The 16,308-nt window shown below is 42.8% G+C and overlaps 1 protein-coding gene across 1 annotated transcript in view; it reads left to right on the top strand.

Moving 5' to 3' along the window:
* The window catches only part of LOC144144629 (basement membrane-specific heparan sulfate proteoglycan core protein-like), a gene marked incomplete in the record, with an annotated part of 339,390 nt that overhangs the window by 223,703 nt on the left and 99,379 nt on the right, over positions 1-16,308 (top strand). Inside the window, 13 exon segments of the mRNA XM_077676148.1 lie at positions 664-777; positions 1,413-1,529; positions 2,293-2,424; positions 4,158-4,265; positions 4,709-4,858; positions 6,032-6,163; positions 7,652-7,759; positions 8,651-8,758; positions 9,308-9,415; positions 11,827-11,937; positions 13,734-13,847; positions 15,327-15,440; positions 15,530-15,637. Coding sequence (XP_077532274.1) covers positions 664-777; positions 1,413-1,529; positions 2,293-2,424; positions 4,158-4,265; positions 4,709-4,858; positions 6,032-6,163; positions 7,652-7,759; positions 8,651-8,758; positions 9,308-9,415; positions 11,827-11,937; positions 13,734-13,847; positions 15,327-15,440; positions 15,530-15,637 — 1,524 coding nt within the window.

The following is a 16,308-nucleotide window of genomic DNA, read 5'->3' on the forward strand; positions in this document are numbered from 1 at the left end:
GTTTTTGCGCTGGGTAAATTTTGGTTCAACATGGTTGTGGCTGGCTGCATGATTCCACATACGATAAATGTGTAACCAAGTTTGGCATAAAATGGCCACTCTAAAGAAGTGGGGGGCTTTAATGAAAAACCATTTGCAATAAACACATTCTACGTTAAATTTCTTTAGCAAGATCAATAGACGTGTATTTTATTTTGCTTTGTTCTCTTTCTTATTCAGTAATCCGCTTACTCAGGCTTACGTAGGAAATTACATTGATGTCTAGTCAGCAAATCCCATGACGTAACCCTCAAGGTGTTTTAATACAATACATCAGCTTTTCCTCCAAAATTTTTGTTTGCACAGTGAAATTTGCTGCAGGCTTGTTTACCTGCTGCAATTCTCAGGCCAACTTGGCTGTTTTTAATCTAGCAAACAATGGCTCTCTTTCATTATCATTCCCCGAACTCATTGCAGACTTTCCGGTTCTCAATCGAGTATTAGTTTTTTACGCATAATATCTCTATGGCGAGAAGTCTTAGAATTATCTGCAGATTAACTGAAGGGATTCCAAGACTGATGATCGAATGGCCCCAGTGTGTGGCACTTGGCTGCATTGAAAATGTGTTCTCTTTACTTGTCTGATGGCCGAGATCCAACCTCTTTTCTGTCGCAATCTTGTAGCTGGTGTCTGTAGACCTCAAGAGTTCCGTTGCCACAACGGCACCTGCATTCCTGAACGGGCTCGCTGTGACGGTCGCAGGGACTGTCCCGACGGATCGGATGAAAACCAGTGCGGTGAGTTGCGGCTTCAATGGAGGCTTGGGGATCCGTTCGAATGAAACACAAATAGTCTGGCTGATCGGTTTTTTTGGCTGCATTGCGTAGTTCCGTTAATTTATTTCACTGGGCAGTGGAAGTTTAGTGCATTGGTCTTGTTGTGGAGTTTGGAAGATTACAAAACACCATCACTTTACAGACTACCATAAGGACACCACTGAAATTTACAGCCACTTTGAAATTAATTGACATTACAAACTGAGAAACAGACAGCTTCATTGTTATTGTTGACTTTGTGTCATGTGCAGTCTCTGTTAGGTATTGATGCTAAGTCTTTGCCCTGTGGTCTTAAACGTCAGCTAAGGGGACATTCTCACAGTTCTGTGAGGAACACAGAGAAAGGGAAGACATTTGACTGCATATTTTGTAGGAAAAAGAAGTGTCTCCAAACTCCCCGAAAAGGAAACGCTATATGTCAGTTGCACACTCCAAACTTTGAAGGCACACAGACGATAGTTTGCAGTATTGTCAGACTGCTGCAGCTTCTTCGTAGTTTGGCAACAAATTACCCCTAGTCCTTTGCAGTGTCAAGACTGTAGTGCAAGTTCAGAGCACTGTGGAATTTATTTTTACCCCCGCCGTCCTCATTTCAGTCCCAAGTTGCAGGTCGGACCAAATTCGATGCACTGGTGGAGGTTGCCTGAGTATTTCCAGAAAGTGTGACGGCGTTTCGGACTGCCCCGATGGTGAAGATGAGTTATTTTGTGCCGGTGAGTAGCACTTGTTGCACTCCTACTAATTCCTTTAAAAGTCTAACACCTGATTTTTTTTTTTATGCTTGGCGACATGGACGTGAGGTTGTGGGGGAAAATCATGGGCATGGCAAATTGTACCTGCATGGTTGGGTAACCCTGTCACTGGACTGCTCACTCTCAGGGCAGCATTTATTCCAGCTTTGTTGATACAATGCCCCAGCCACGTTAATTTTTAATGCAAAATGAGGGTTTGTTGAAAACTGAAGCCTGCATGAACATGTATTTAAAACCCGCCGTGGTGGCTCAATGGCTAAGGCGTTGCATTGCTGAGCACGAAGACGTGGGTTTGATTCCCGGCCACCACGGCCACTTTTCGATGGAGGCGAAAAGCAAAAACGCCTGTGTGTGAGATTTCGGCGCACGTTAAAGATCCCCAGGTTTTTTAAAATTAATCCGGAGCCCTCCACTACGGCGCGCCTCATTGCCTGCGTTGCGTCACCGTGTTAAACCATACAATCAATCAATCAATCAATCAATCAATCAATCAATCAATCAATCAATCAATCAATCAATCAATCAATCAATCAATCAATCAATCAATCAATCAATTATTTAAAAACTTTCAGAAGAATGCAACAGTGGTTCTGGCCAAGTTGGCATTGTATTTCACGGCTATTTTCTAATGGGTAGAAAAGTTAGGGTGACAGTTTATATTCGATAGTGTCATGAGTCATTTCAGAACTTGGTTGGGGAAAAAATAAATCTTTGCCTTCTCTAGGTGGTCGCCCGTGCCATGCTCATGAGTACCAATGCTTGTCTGGGCTTTGCATTCACAATCGGCAAAAGTGTGATCAGCTGAAAGACTGCCCTGATGGGGATGACGAGGAAAACTGTGTCCCAGACACCAAAGGTATGCTTTTCTCGCTCTACCAACTGTCTGCATTTCACCCCTCAATGACTGACTCAGTTTTTCAGGAAGAAATTTCGATTGAGCTTGGGGTCCGGGTTAAGGTGGGACATGGCTCTTAAAACAATTTCTTTTAATTTTTAAGTAAACTGTGTGAAACTTGAAAGTCTTGCTGCTTTTCCCCACTGATTTCAAATATGGCATTTTTCAAGTAAGTCAATTAGTTCCCAAGATAATTGAAGGTAATTAACCATGTTTGGAGGAACAATTGACAAAACTGTGTGTCATAGAACTGTAATCTTTCAATTCCTCAATACTATGAACCCTGGTGAGTGCAATAAGAGAATCAGTTTTTTGATGCATCATTTGGAACTAATTTTACACCTCATTAAACTTCGGTGTTTGAAATGGGCACTCAAAATGGTTCCTTGCCACTGGTGCCACCAAGGCTTAATGAGCTGTAAAATGAATTCCAAGCGATGCATCAAAAAGCTGATTCTCTTATTGCACTCGCCAGGGTTCATAGTGTTGGTAAATGTAAAGATTAGTTTTATGACCAACACTGTTCAGTGTTTTATCTATTGTTCCAACAAAAATGGCGAATTACCTCTAATTACCTCAGGAACTAATTGACTCACTCAAAAAATAATGGAATATTTGAAATCAGTGGGGGAAAAGCAGCAAGACTGACAAGTTTCACAGAGTTTACTTAAATTATTTTTTTTTTTTCAGAGCAGTGTCTCCCCTTAAGTTGTATGTATAAATTACAGTAAAAATTGTTAATATCGTGTATGATTGGTGGCTGATGCAAAATTCAAAACTACTCCTCACAACCAGATTACCACCTAAACATGTATTCTACTAGGGCAGTGTTTCAAGAATCTTTAAAGCTGGCTGGTACGCATAATGCGACATGATTGAAAACTATCGCATTTTTTGGTTTTAAAGTGTGATTTAGCATTCTATTTAGTTAATTAGCACAGTTAAGCTATGTTTTTAGTGCAAAAACATTAGGCTATATTTGTTCGTGAAAGCTTGGTTTAAAACTTGTTGTATGGCTGCGGAAACTGGGGCATCACAGGATTAGTTTAAAAACTGATCATTGCCTAGTTGGTTGTGCGAGTCAGTTAAATGAAGCTCGCCCCAGTTATGGAGCCAATTTAGTGGTCAAGCAGGGTCCTATTAAGTGTGTATGTCTGAACACTACGTGCAGTTTTCTGGGGCTGTATTTCTTCTGTTCAAGTGTTCAACAATTCGTATCTCTTGGGGTGCAAAATGCATCTCTACATTTTTAATTTGTATCGTCCTGAAGTTCGTACCATGTCTGATCATGACATAGATTTTACCATGCCTAGCTAGGTAAGTTGAAATTTGTGTGTTCGTAACTGAAGCATGACAATGTAGGATCTCAAAGGTTATACACCTTTACATTGTCTTGCTTTTCTCTATATCCTTTAACATTTTATGAAACTTTCTGCTACTGCATTTCTTAGTCTCCCCTCCCCTCATTTCTTTTTTCTTTTTTTGCAGTATTTTGCCAAGTCTTCTCAATGTGTTCACACATTGCATGAACAAGCGTTTAGTCTGACACACAGCATTTGTCTGCGTTTTTTGGTTTGCTTTCGTCGCACAGCATGAACAAAAGTTTTGTCTGATTTGATTGGACTTTCTTGCTGCAGGAAAACATTACGTTTTTGGTTTGCTTTCATTTATTGTTTGCCTTTTTCTTCCTTTAGAATGTAGAGAAAACGAGTTTCAGTGCCAAGATGGGACGTGCATCCCTGAATACTTGCGTTGCAACGGCCGCAGAGATTGTAGAGATTCTTCAGATGAAACGAACTGTCGTATGTTATTTTATCTTGGTGCTTCTCGTGATATGGCAGCAATTTTTGTTTACTTCCTCAGTATTTACTTATCTCATTGAAGTGCTTGAAACTTGCGTGGTAAGCCTGTTCAAAAGTTACAAAACATTCCGGTCAACTCATTAGCGAAGTACTGGAATGTTGTAGCATCCCTTCGGTTGTGAACTAAACCTTCTTTTATAGTGCTAGTATTGTGGGCCTGTGGCAACAGCCAAGGTAGGTGATAAGACAACGCGCGCTAGTGTCATTAGCCAGTCCCGTGCGGATAGGTGGTTAAAACCGGTGACGACGAGGCAGTGGCTGAAGGTCTGTTCTCATCTGCTGGGGATGCATTGTGCTGGCTGCTTTGCGCTGGGAGGCCTTTTGGTGAACATGCTTGCGTATTGGAGTGCTTGCTGTTGCATGTGTGGCTTGTGAACCCGCAGGACAACTTTTTGTAGGTGCTAAAGTCTTGCGTGCCGCTGAGGAGTCGGGCAGTCGGGAAGGCGTTCGCTGTCTTAATGGCAGTTGCATTCCACAATCGCTTGTTGGTGATGGGCAGTTTGATTGCCCTGATGGTGACGATGAGTGGCCTGGTATGTTGCTGTTCACGCTTTGTTTAGGCTTTGCTACATTGCCCTGTTTTTTTGTGTGTGTGTGTATGGCTGCATAAAGGGACACTGAAGTTAGTCACATCTGTGGCAGCATTCTGCAGTTCAACCGGTGTAATCCACTGTTGAATTAAGGCTGTCGACATCTGTTGAATAATTAATCTGTAATGGGCAGAAGAGAAGGCACCGTGTGCTATGCGTGGGCGGCTGCCGCACCAATTCTTGCAACAGTGTTGCACTGATGCGCATTGTTTTCATATGCCATTCCCACATTAAAAATTTGCTTTTTCATGTATTTCATATGAGGTTAACATCGACTTTTTGTTTTGCGTAGCGGTTATACTAAGTCCTGCGAACTCACTGGCAAGGAGAATGGTTGAAGGAAAACGATGCTTTTATATGCATTTTTCTCATTAAAAAAATGCTTGTAAAGTCGCACACAAAAAAACTAGGAACATGAACCACACATAACCTGGCATCGCATTTAGGCAACGTTAAACTCCCTTCAGTGTCCCTTTAAAATTGGCAGTTTGTAGAATAACTCAAAGCCTTGGCACCTTAATTTCTACGCTTGAGCAAGCCCAGGATTATAAGCTTAGTTTTGGTTGCTGTACTACTGGGAATATCTCAGTTCTGCCCTCAAAGTTTTAATAAATACTATTTTTACTGTCATATTGAACTGTTAGTCAATCCTGGAATAAAGCTAATGAGCAAAAAGCTGCTTACTATTCACTTACTCTGCCATTGAGTCTACTTTCATTGTGCCAAGACATCAAAGCTATAATAGGAGTCATACTATTAGCATTAGTGACAGACCAAGGACAGGCAATTAAACAAAGGGTCGACGTGTAACATGTCAAAATTTTATCCTTTTTTGGCAGGACCGTGGCATGACCTGACAAAGTAAAGTAGTACTAAACAATGTACAAAGTGGGAAATGTCTTTTTTTTTTTTTTTTGCATGAACTAAAGTAGCAGTGAACTATGTGGGCAGTATTTTCTCCTTGGTGCGAGCTTTTCTGCTACCTATTTTGCGAGTTCTTTTTGTGTAGCCTTTCTTATGCTGTGGTGCTTGCATGCTCTGCTGTGGGTGGCATCTGTGAGGCACACTGGAGTGCTGCATGTGCTTGCTGCAACCATGGCATGGTTCTTTTTATAGGCAAAGCCTTGCTTGCATCTGGGGAGCGGTGCGATTGTGACTTTGTGTGCGACAGTGCTCGATGCATTTCCCGAGCACACGTTTGTGACCGAGAGTTCGATTGTGTTGATCAAGAAGATGAGTTGCATTGTGGTATGTTGCTGTTTGTGCTTTGCTTGTGCCTTTCTATACTGCTTGTTTTTTGGGACCCAGTGTGCCCAGTAGATGTGCAGCTTGCCTCGTACAGCCACAACACCTTAGATGCAGTTCAGGGAACGTGCCATTATTTCCATTGTTCAGTTCCGTACCAGGGCTGTTTATAATTTTAATATTTGTTTGTTCTGCACTGTGCTGTTCAGTAGTTTTGGAACTGAACGTCCTCGCCCCATATGCGGAAATTCTTAAGCTTATCAGAGAAGTCAGATAAATTTAAAACAAAGTGATGACCACCCTTTCATACATTTCTGAATTTAAGAGCCTCCAGCACCAGACTATTTTCTTCAGTTTTCATTATTGTTTGTTTGATGTCTACAGACACAGCATCTACACATTTTGTGACAGCCACTGTATTCGCATAACATTTATTGCGTCTTGTCTAGTCACTGGTTTAATTTAGTCCTATATCCCTGCTCGACGTCGCATTTCAGGTGGCAGTAAACGTTAAAGAGCATCTACGATGTGGTTACCGCCACATGCACTAGCTGGACCTCTCCTCCCTAGTTAAGATTCTTTCTTGGTGCCACTGCATTGCATCACATGCAGTTGAAACTGGCCTAATGCATTCAGAATGCTTCCTTACACTTATTTCTTGATGGAAGAAAAAGTTGGGGGACCCGCACCTGATAATTGGCTAGGGCGTAATACGAGTACTTGAGAGTTTTTTGCAGCTGCATGCGGTGGTTTTATGTTTGTGCTGTTTTAATGTGCAGTCTTTGTCAAAAATTCTGGGCCCTACAATAGGTTTATAGGACATTAAGAAATCCGCATCCAAGATTTCCTCTCGAATGAGTCTGAAATGTTTTCTTCCATAAAGACGTCGAAACCACTCTTTTCTTTCTGTCATGAAATCGTTCGGTTGTATTTGAAGGCGTTGACTTCATTGTGGCCCAGAAACTTTTGGCCAGGCGTAGGAACTTTTGACAAGGACTGTACCTCTGCACTGCAGTGTAGATGCAGCAGGTGTACTTTCTAGTTCGGTGGCTTCGACTGATATATGCCAGCATATCAAAACTGCCACAATTCCTCTACAAACAAGTTTTAGGGATGCTTTCGTAAGCAATAAACTTGCCCGAGTTTACTCTGTTGGCAGCTTTATTGAGTTGCTTTCCTTAAGGTGCAGGAATCTTCTCAGTGCCTCTGTTGCTTCTACTTTTCTGGATGTTGTCTGCATAAGTAACTTTGTGGAGAGGTTTCTTTGAGCATCAGAAATGCCGTGAAATGCCTCTGTAGCATGTCTACATGATTTGGACGAAAGAATCTTATTTAGTTAAACCTCTCGCCTTTCCGTCAGTTTCCTTCAAAATAACTTCTGCGAAGGAAGCCACATCCTCCGAAGCACTGCCGCAAAATGTCCTTGCCCGTTTCGGAGTGATTGGATCTTGCTACTTTCTCTGCTAACGGTCCTCGTGTTTCTTTGCATAGAATGCACAGAAAAGGAGTTCAGATGTGACAGTGGAATGTGCATCGACATCAGGAGGAAATGTGACAGGCGCGTCGACTGCCCCGATTTCTCAGACGAAGCCAACTGTGGTAAGGGTCTCTTTGAAACCATGGGCTCCCATCACTCCGCTGAGATTAAAGTTCAGGCAGCTTCTCGCTGAAAGATGAAGCTCGGCGTAATAAAGGACCCAGAATTCAAACACAGTCGACATGCACTCCCATCAGTGTAAATGCTTATGCAGTGGACTGACTGTAATGTGGCTGCTGAGGCAATGCTTTGAGCTTGGTAGTGCCCACGGGAAGACAATTCTTGTTAGCAGACATAAGCTTTCACAGTCTGATGGCACAATGTGACAAAAATGCAGGCATTTTGAAGCTTTTGACTGTGTTCGTGCAGTGTGTTCGTGCTGTTGCCAGTTCCAGGCATTTGCAGTGTCAGCAGCTGAAAGGTAGAGCACTAGTCTACGATACTGGACTCTCACTTTGCAGAATTTTTTTATCAACATTGGGCAACAGGACCCACCACGGTGGTTTAGTGGCAAAGGCGTTGCACTACTGAGCCCAAAGGTTGGGGTCAAATTCCCTTTTTACCATGGCCCTGTGTGTCACGATTTTGGCTCAGTTTAGCATCCTGGGTGGCCCAAATATAGTTTGCAGCCCTCCACAACAGTGCACTTATGCATAGCCCAGGTGTATTTGCAAAAAGTAAAACCCGAACTTGACCATTCGGAAATGGCGCGAGTCATTTCTAGCCATGAACTGCGGACATAAGGTTTCGTATTGAGTTGCCCTGAACCTTGCTGTTACTTCACCACTGATACGGAATGTTAACGCTCGCGTATTTAGATTTTGATCATTCTGTTTGAGTTTTTGTTTGTTGTTGGCAGTACGTGGTAAGAAAAGTGTGGCAGTAATCTAAGGAAAACTACTTGTGTACCCTGTTCTACTCTGAGTCAAAACTTGGCTGTGCTCCTATTTCAGAATGCCAGAAGGATGAGTTCCGCTGCAGCGATGGAAAATGCATTGAGGCTAGGAGGCGGTGTGATGGCACAGCGGACTGCAGAGACTACTCGGACGAAACTAACTGTGGTGAGTGCTGCTGCCTCTGGGCCAAGTGCTGGTTGTGGTACTGGTACCATCGCTTGCCACCTTCTTCAGCGTGTATTTGTACTCCACCAATGAAATTGAAAGGGCCTGTCTATACAAAACGCAGCGCAGTTTGGGTAGGTAAATGTCCATGGTGTAGAACAGTGCAACAAGATAAAATGCAAGAACTGTGTGGGTCCAGTGCCCAATGCATCACATTGAAATGCATGGGTCATATGAGAAAGAAATGCAAAGCTGGGTCTTTTCTAAATGTCGCATTTTTATTTTGGGCTGTGGGATAAACAGCTCGCCTTCTGCAACCGTTTAACAATTGTGTAAGCATTTCACGACTGCCGAGAGGGGCTAATTCTGCGGTTTTAAGATGGCTATGTTGCACTTAATTCATGCTACATCTTCATGTGCCGTTACACCTTCTTGGTCTCTTCTTCTATGAAGCTGCTACGTCTGCTTGACTACGTCTTGCTGCTTTGCCATGTTGCAGGCATTCAGTACGTTGTAGCCTTTACATTCACTTCTGTACACTTCTATCAGATTGTAAAGACAACGAGTTTCGTTGTGGAGATGGAAGCTGCATCGATGTCCGCCGGAAGTGCGATGGAACTGCGGACTGCCGCGACTACTCGGATGAAAGGAACTGCGGTGAGCACGTTGGCGTTGCGAAGCTGCAGTGGTTTAACTCTTTCGCGACTGCGGGAAAAATGGCCAATTTTGAGTGCTTCCAGAAAAGTTTTTTCCTCTTAAGCTATTGGACACGTTTAGCATTGCTATTGAAAAAAGTGTAGCTTAGATTTCTCTTTCAAACACACAAGAGTAGTTTTGTGAAAGGTGTAATTATTGACAGTTTATTGGTCAACAATAACCAATTTTACTGAGCCTAAAAATTATTTGAGGAATTCTAAGATGCATATAAAATGTTTCTACGTTCCTAAGCTATGGTTCAATATATACATAAACCTAGCGGCCCTGATGGCTGGGCCACTCCGCGAAGCCACTTGAGTCAGTTGGACTCTCTAAAATATGCACCCAAGCATACCTGTTTGTGTTCTGACACAAAATCATCACTGCAGTGGTAAAAAGCAAGAAAAAAAAATTTAGCGCTCTTGAGAATCAGCACGTGTCGCTTAGCTGCGCTAAATTTACACGAATGCCAGGCTATCTTGAAGGTGATAACTCGATATGGCGCGGTGCACTTGGCAAAATATCCCCGCCGCACGTTGTCCGGACCCTACACATGAAATGAATGCCACAGTCGTCGGATATTAGGCATGTGTTGTTTATATGTACAGCACGAAGTCAAAAACTAACCTTCCCTGGCAGCACCTGTCAGTCTGAGGCTGGTCATCAGAACTAAAATCTGAAGAATCCACATCATTGCTGGAGTCATCACTGCTGCTGGGATAAAAAAAAATCAGCATCAGCAGTGGCCGAAGTCCCTGAAACCACTGTCAGCCTTTGCAGAGCACGCAGTGAAACAAGGCGGCATTTTTGCCCAACTCACCACTACCTTAGGTTCAAATTCCACTCGCGATGTCATCTACCCTCGCGAAATGCAGACAATCGGCAACAAAACTGAAAAAGGGGTTTCCAATGAACACGCCAGATGGCGTTATTTGTCCAAATAGCACAGTTTTTAGTTTTTGCGGGAGGTTTGAGATCGTCGTTTACCCATGAACGATGGCCTATGGCGGGGTCACGAAAGAGTTAACTGACACTTTCTAAGCCTATCAGCTATGCTTCTTTTTTAATAACTTCAACATTTTAATCTATATGTAGTTGCCCTGGGGAAAGCGTTTTTACAATTTGAAATTTTAGACAAATGTTCAAGATGTTAGTTGCTGCACAGTCTGCCAGCACTGTCAAAGATGCAGTCATAGCATATTGCTGCAGCTGGTGTTGTCACGATTTAGTGCGTGTACTTTGCTGGTGTTTGCTGCTGCAGTTGCTCAATTAATCTTAAAATTTAAGCACATGCAAAGCTGCTTCTGACACTCTGTAGGAGTCTATTGTGTAGGCTATTCCTCTGTGCGATTATACGCAGAAGCTCTGCTATCTGAAAGTTAGAACTTTGGTCTTGGTGAATGTAGTTGTACTTCGTAAAACTCTTGAAAGAGGATTAGGAGTGAACTCGGCAGCGTTACCTGAAAGCTGGTGGAGGAGGCACAGTGGCACATTCAATTTCCCAAATGCCTAGCACAGTAAATGGTCGTACGAGAAACTTGCTTCCACCATCCTCTGACCAGCTACAAGTCACCGCAAGCATTGAACTTGCACTGACTGACTGTAAAAATCCTGTTCTTGGTGCTTCCCCGTAAGGTTGGTGTTGCGCCAGAAAACAGTGCAACTTTTCTCTGACAACACACACTCATCGCATAGTTGCCATGTCTGGTTAGTGCATTCGGCAATTGCACAGCAGTTTCCACGCTGGTTTTGACACTGAGCAACTCTATTTGCCCGGTTTCTCTGTAGTGCTTGTTAATTCAGAGCTTTACTTATGTGGGAATGTGACAAAGAGGGCCTGGGTGTTGGGAGCTTGCACACGGGGTTTTTGAGTACCAAGAGGGAGGGGGGGGGGGGGGGGTGCTTTAAAATTAGCTGTCTGTCTAGGATTTGTACGTCGGTCTTCAAAGCATTGAGGGATTTAACCTCTGTCAGATTTACAAGAATGCAAGTATGCGGCAAATGAGGGCCAAGAAAAAAAAAATCAATGCCTACGAGTGCTTAGACGCTTGTTACTTACTGTGCTACGGAGGAATATTCAGTGCAAAAAACATTTTGCTGTCCTTGCACTCATAATAGAGGTATTGGCTCCTTATTAGTTTAAGATACGGATTCGAACCTTGATGCAAGCTAATTGGTTTAGTGTTGCAAAGTGCACGTAGTGCTAAGAGAGCGCGGTTTTGTATGTTTGCATTCCTTTTCTTCTTCTTTTTTTGGTCCCCCAGTGTTGCCATTTCTCTTAGGATAAATAATTGGCTGCGGTGCAATGTTGATCTGCTGGATAATCATTTCAAATTTCTTCTTCTCACGGTTGCGCTGCCTCTTTCCTTCAGTTTGCAAGGCCAATGAGTTCAGGTGTGGTGATGGGGCCTGCATTGACAAGTCTCGGCAGTGCGATCGCACACCTGACTGCAGGGATCACTCAGACGAACACAACTGCCCGGGTAAGGCCCTGTGGGAGGGGCGGTTGTGCTCGTTTCTCGCATGGCAATATTTCTGCATTTTCTACCTTACAGGAACAGTCCTTATGACAACAAAAAAAAACTCTTGCATTTAAATTGAATCAAATTTTCGATACTTTCCTCTTTCTTGCCTCTGTATTGAATCTTCTTGGCAGGCAACTTATTTGATAAAAACGGTTTTTTTTTTTTATTGGCAGCATTGGCAGTAGCGTGGAACAGCTGCACTTCTTTTAAAAAGTAGGCTAGTGCTGCTCAGCTAACCAAAAGCAAGCAAATGCAATAGCTAGGTTTACTGAATCAGACAAAAAAAGCTCCTTGTAGTTCATAACTTCCATCGCATATAGTTGATGACGGATGCTGACTTTATCACCTTAACCTTAGTCGTGTCACTTCATGCAAGGTAAAGCAAGACTGCATCAGAGTACTTGCGTAGTAAAGACAGTTACAAGAATCGTATTTTTTTGCACTCTGCCTTTCAGGCTTTACTTTAAAAGGGTTATTCAATTCCAAGGGGGCTCTGTCGCACTGTCTTGCTATACATACACCAAATGTCCTTTTCAGGCACATTTTGCAGCTTTCTTAGTTGTATGCGCTAGTTGATGCATTAACGGGGAAGCTTTTGCTGTGCTACCTTTTACTCGGCGCATAGTGCATGCATTATCCTGCAAGTCAATTTCTACCACCACCTAGTTAAAATTTCCTGCCAACCAATGTCACGCAAGCAAGTTTTCATCATTCTTCTGACCAGAACATCAACTGGTAGCAATTAACTGGTGACTCAAGGTGTTCAAACACGTGAGATACTAATATGCTTTAAACTACAGTTGCCTCTGGCATATGCTAATAACAGGCCTTATGAAAGAGCCATGCCATGAGAAGCTTTGCGAAATTGGTGATTCAGTGAAAACAGATGTTAAGGGGACATGGCTCTTAAAACAATTTCTTTTAATTTTTAAGTAAACTCTGTGAAACCTGTGAGTCTTGCTGGTTTTCCCCCACTGATTTCAAATATGGCATTATTTTTAGTTGTCAATTAGTTCCCGAGGTAATTCGAGCTAATTAACCATTTTTGGAGGAACAATAAACAAAACAGTGTTGGTCATAAAACTAATCTCTATATTTTCCAACACCATGAACCCTGGTGAGTGCAATAAGACAATCAGTTTTTTAATGCATCGCTTGGAAATAATTTTACAGCTCATTAAACCTTGGTGGCACCAGTTGAAAGGAAGCATTTCGAATGCCCATTTCAAACACTGAAGTTTAATGAGCTGTAAAATTAGTTCCAAGCAATGTATCAAAAAAACTGATTCTCTTATTGCACACACCAGGGTCCATAGTGTTTAAAAATGCAAAGGTTACAGTTTTATGACCAACTGTTCTGTCTATTGTTCCTCCAAAAATGCCTAATTATCTCTAATTATCTTGTGAACTAATTGACTTGCTCAAAAAATAATTGCATGTTTGAAATCACTGGAAATAAAGCAGCAAGACTGACAAATTTCACAGAGTTTACTCAAAAATTAAGAGAAATTGTCTTAAAAAATTAAGAGCCATGTCCCCCCTTAAAGCAGGCTGTTCCCAATCTCGCCACCTGTTTCCCGTTGTCTCCATCTGTGGCGCTGTTCATGCAAGTGGCCTCATATTAAGTGTTAAGCAGATTAAGTTACAGAAAAGCCAGAGTTCTGTCGCTTACAGCGATGCTCTAATGCCTAACCAACACGGTGGAAGGTGCTGCTTGCTCTCACTTGCCGCATGCTGCATGTGTTCCCCCCCAGTTTCAGGTTGCGCTGCCTCGCAGTTCAGGTGTGGTGATGGGCGCTGCATTGACCTTAGCAGGAAGTGTGATGACAGGGTAGACTGCCCAGACTTCTCTGACGAGGCTAACTGTGGTATGTACACTAACGCGGCGTGCTGCATGCACGGTCGCTTGCTAGAAAGTACGTAGTTCAGAAAATGTGATTTCTGGGAATGTGTGGCCTATGCAGTGATAACAGTGCAAGTTTTTCTGATACATTCTGTACCATGCCCTTAATTGCAACACATACTCAGTGTAAGTGAAAGTTAAAAGTGCAGATGTTTGCATAGAAAACTGCCACCTCAAATATCAACTCCAACATCCCTGTCATTTGGCACCTTGTGGTTCTTAGTTCTCGCGAGGGAACATGTGTAACATTTTGTGAAGTCAATGCGCCTTCATTGATATTTTTGGGCGCGTGTTCAGAACTTGGAAGTATTGTGAATCAAATCGATAGCAAAACTTTTTGTTCAATAAATGATTATTTAAAGTTGCGAAACTTTCAAAATTTGCAAATGATACAAATAACAGTTTCTTTGTGCTATGACATGCACTTTTGTGCTGGCCTGTCAACATAAGAGTTGGGAAAAGCTTAAATAGAACATTTGTGACATTGGTGTTGGACAACGTGTGGGCCGGGGTACGGAGGGATGCATTCTTTCTTGTGCAAATGCCTAAGGCCTCAAGCTGTAATAACTCTGCATATTCCATTGAAATGAATTTAGGTGATTCAGGATTTAGCAAATGCACACACACAAAAATTTTAGCCACAGAGCAGCAAAGAAGTAAATCCAACCTTGACCACCGAACATCATTTCCCACCAGTAAGTCTTATTGAAAATATGAGGTGCCTCGTCCCAGTGAACTAGACGTGGAAGAAAAGAAGCTCAAGGAGATGAACTAGGGTGTAGGCTTAGGCTGCTTGGTGTTGTGGCATGTGTGAAGTGCTCGCAACAATGAACGCAAAGGCTCGCATTAGTCTCGGTCTGTGTGCTTTTCTGTCCTTTATCCTTTTGTCGAATACTAGAATTAAGGAGGGGCACTTAGAACAGCTTGTCTGTAGCAACTCCCCAATATTGCCTATGACTAGGACAGTGTTATTCTCGATAATGAATGTTCCACACTCTTCAGACTGGCAGAAGTGGTGGTGCACGAGATATGTTGAGGACGGCCGTGTTCTGATTTTAGCGGGTCTGATTTTATCACTTGTGTATTGTTTTTATGCATATATTTAATGTGCATGGCTTTTTTTTTTTCCAACTTTGGCACCGTGAAGAAAAGCAGACCTAATACGGGGTGCTTGGAGAGGTTAGGCAATCACGTGCTTTGTGGCAATACCAGCTTTTTCTACCTCTGTGTTGGTTTAACAGAAGGGGGATGCTAAGGAAAAGGATTCATGCAGCATAATAAGATGTCTGCCAAGGCCTTTTTGGAAGTCCGCAGACAATTAACTTGATTCCCACGTGGATTCTTTTGAGGATCGCGAAACTAGAACACCACTGCTTCGGCCACAAAACTGATGAGTAGAGCTCACAAGTAAGCCATTGTTGATTTGCACTCCCCTTCCTTTTAGTGTCTGAGGCTTGCCGAGCTGATGAGTTCAAGTGCAGATCTGGTGAATGTGTCAGGCTTTCTGCAAAATGTGACCGACGACGTGACTGTTCCGACGGAAGTGACGAAGATGACTGTGAGTGGATGATTTTCGTGTATCTTGAGCGTGAGAGCAATGAGGACTGATGGGCAACCTTTCCACCTCATTCTTTGGCATGCTTGCAGGCTGCACTGCTGATGAATTCCGCTGTAGGAACGGACAGTGCATCGCAAAGAACCTCAAGTGTGACGGACACCACCAGTGCAGGGATGGATCTGATGAACTCGAGTGTAGTAAGTAGCCACTGGTTTTCTCCCCTCCCTCCAGTGCCTCGAGCAAAGAACGACTGCATTTGTGAGCTGCTCTAGGCAGGCTTGCTGTATATGGCAGTGGTCTTGCTGGCCACAGTGAATGCTAAAGCCCAAGAATTAATATTTAAAATCTCTCCTTGAAGACAATGTTCTTTTTCACCTCGAAGCTTATGCCAGCATGTAGCATTAGATGCAAAATTTTAAAACAAAGGGTCGCTGTATTTCAACAAGTTTGGCTCAATGGGCATGCATTATCTGAGAGTCTAAAATACTCTGATGGCTCTGCATGAGTCTAATTGGTATGGGAGAGCATTGAAGCAGTACTTTGTCTAATAGATGCATGCTGTATCGAAGTTTTAATAGAACCACAGCACTTAAATGCTTGCCTTTGTTTTCTCAGTGTAGCGAACTCTGCTATTCAAACATGCCAGGAACCTAATCCTTCATGTGTGGCACTGGATTTTTGTGGTTCTCCTAGGTTTCATGCTGAGCCGGCGTCCTGCTCGTCTGTGTATATATGGGTGCTTAGTTTGTGTCTAACATTTTTTAACTACACCTAATTTCACTTTTTCTTCGCTTTTCTTCATACAGCTGGCTCCTATTCCAGTTTTCTTATACCCCGGCCGCACTAGGGTCCGAATGTCATTTGAACC

Source organism: Haemaphysalis longicornis, unplaced genomic scaffold (genome assembly GCF_048455015.1).
Source record: "Haemaphysalis longicornis isolate Haplotype H1 unplaced genomic scaffold, Haemaphysalis longicornis Haplotype H1 scaffold_7, whole genome shotgun sequence".
Lineage (NCBI taxonomy): Eukaryota > Metazoa > Arthropoda > Arachnida > Ixodida > Ixodidae > Haemaphysalis > Haemaphysalis longicornis.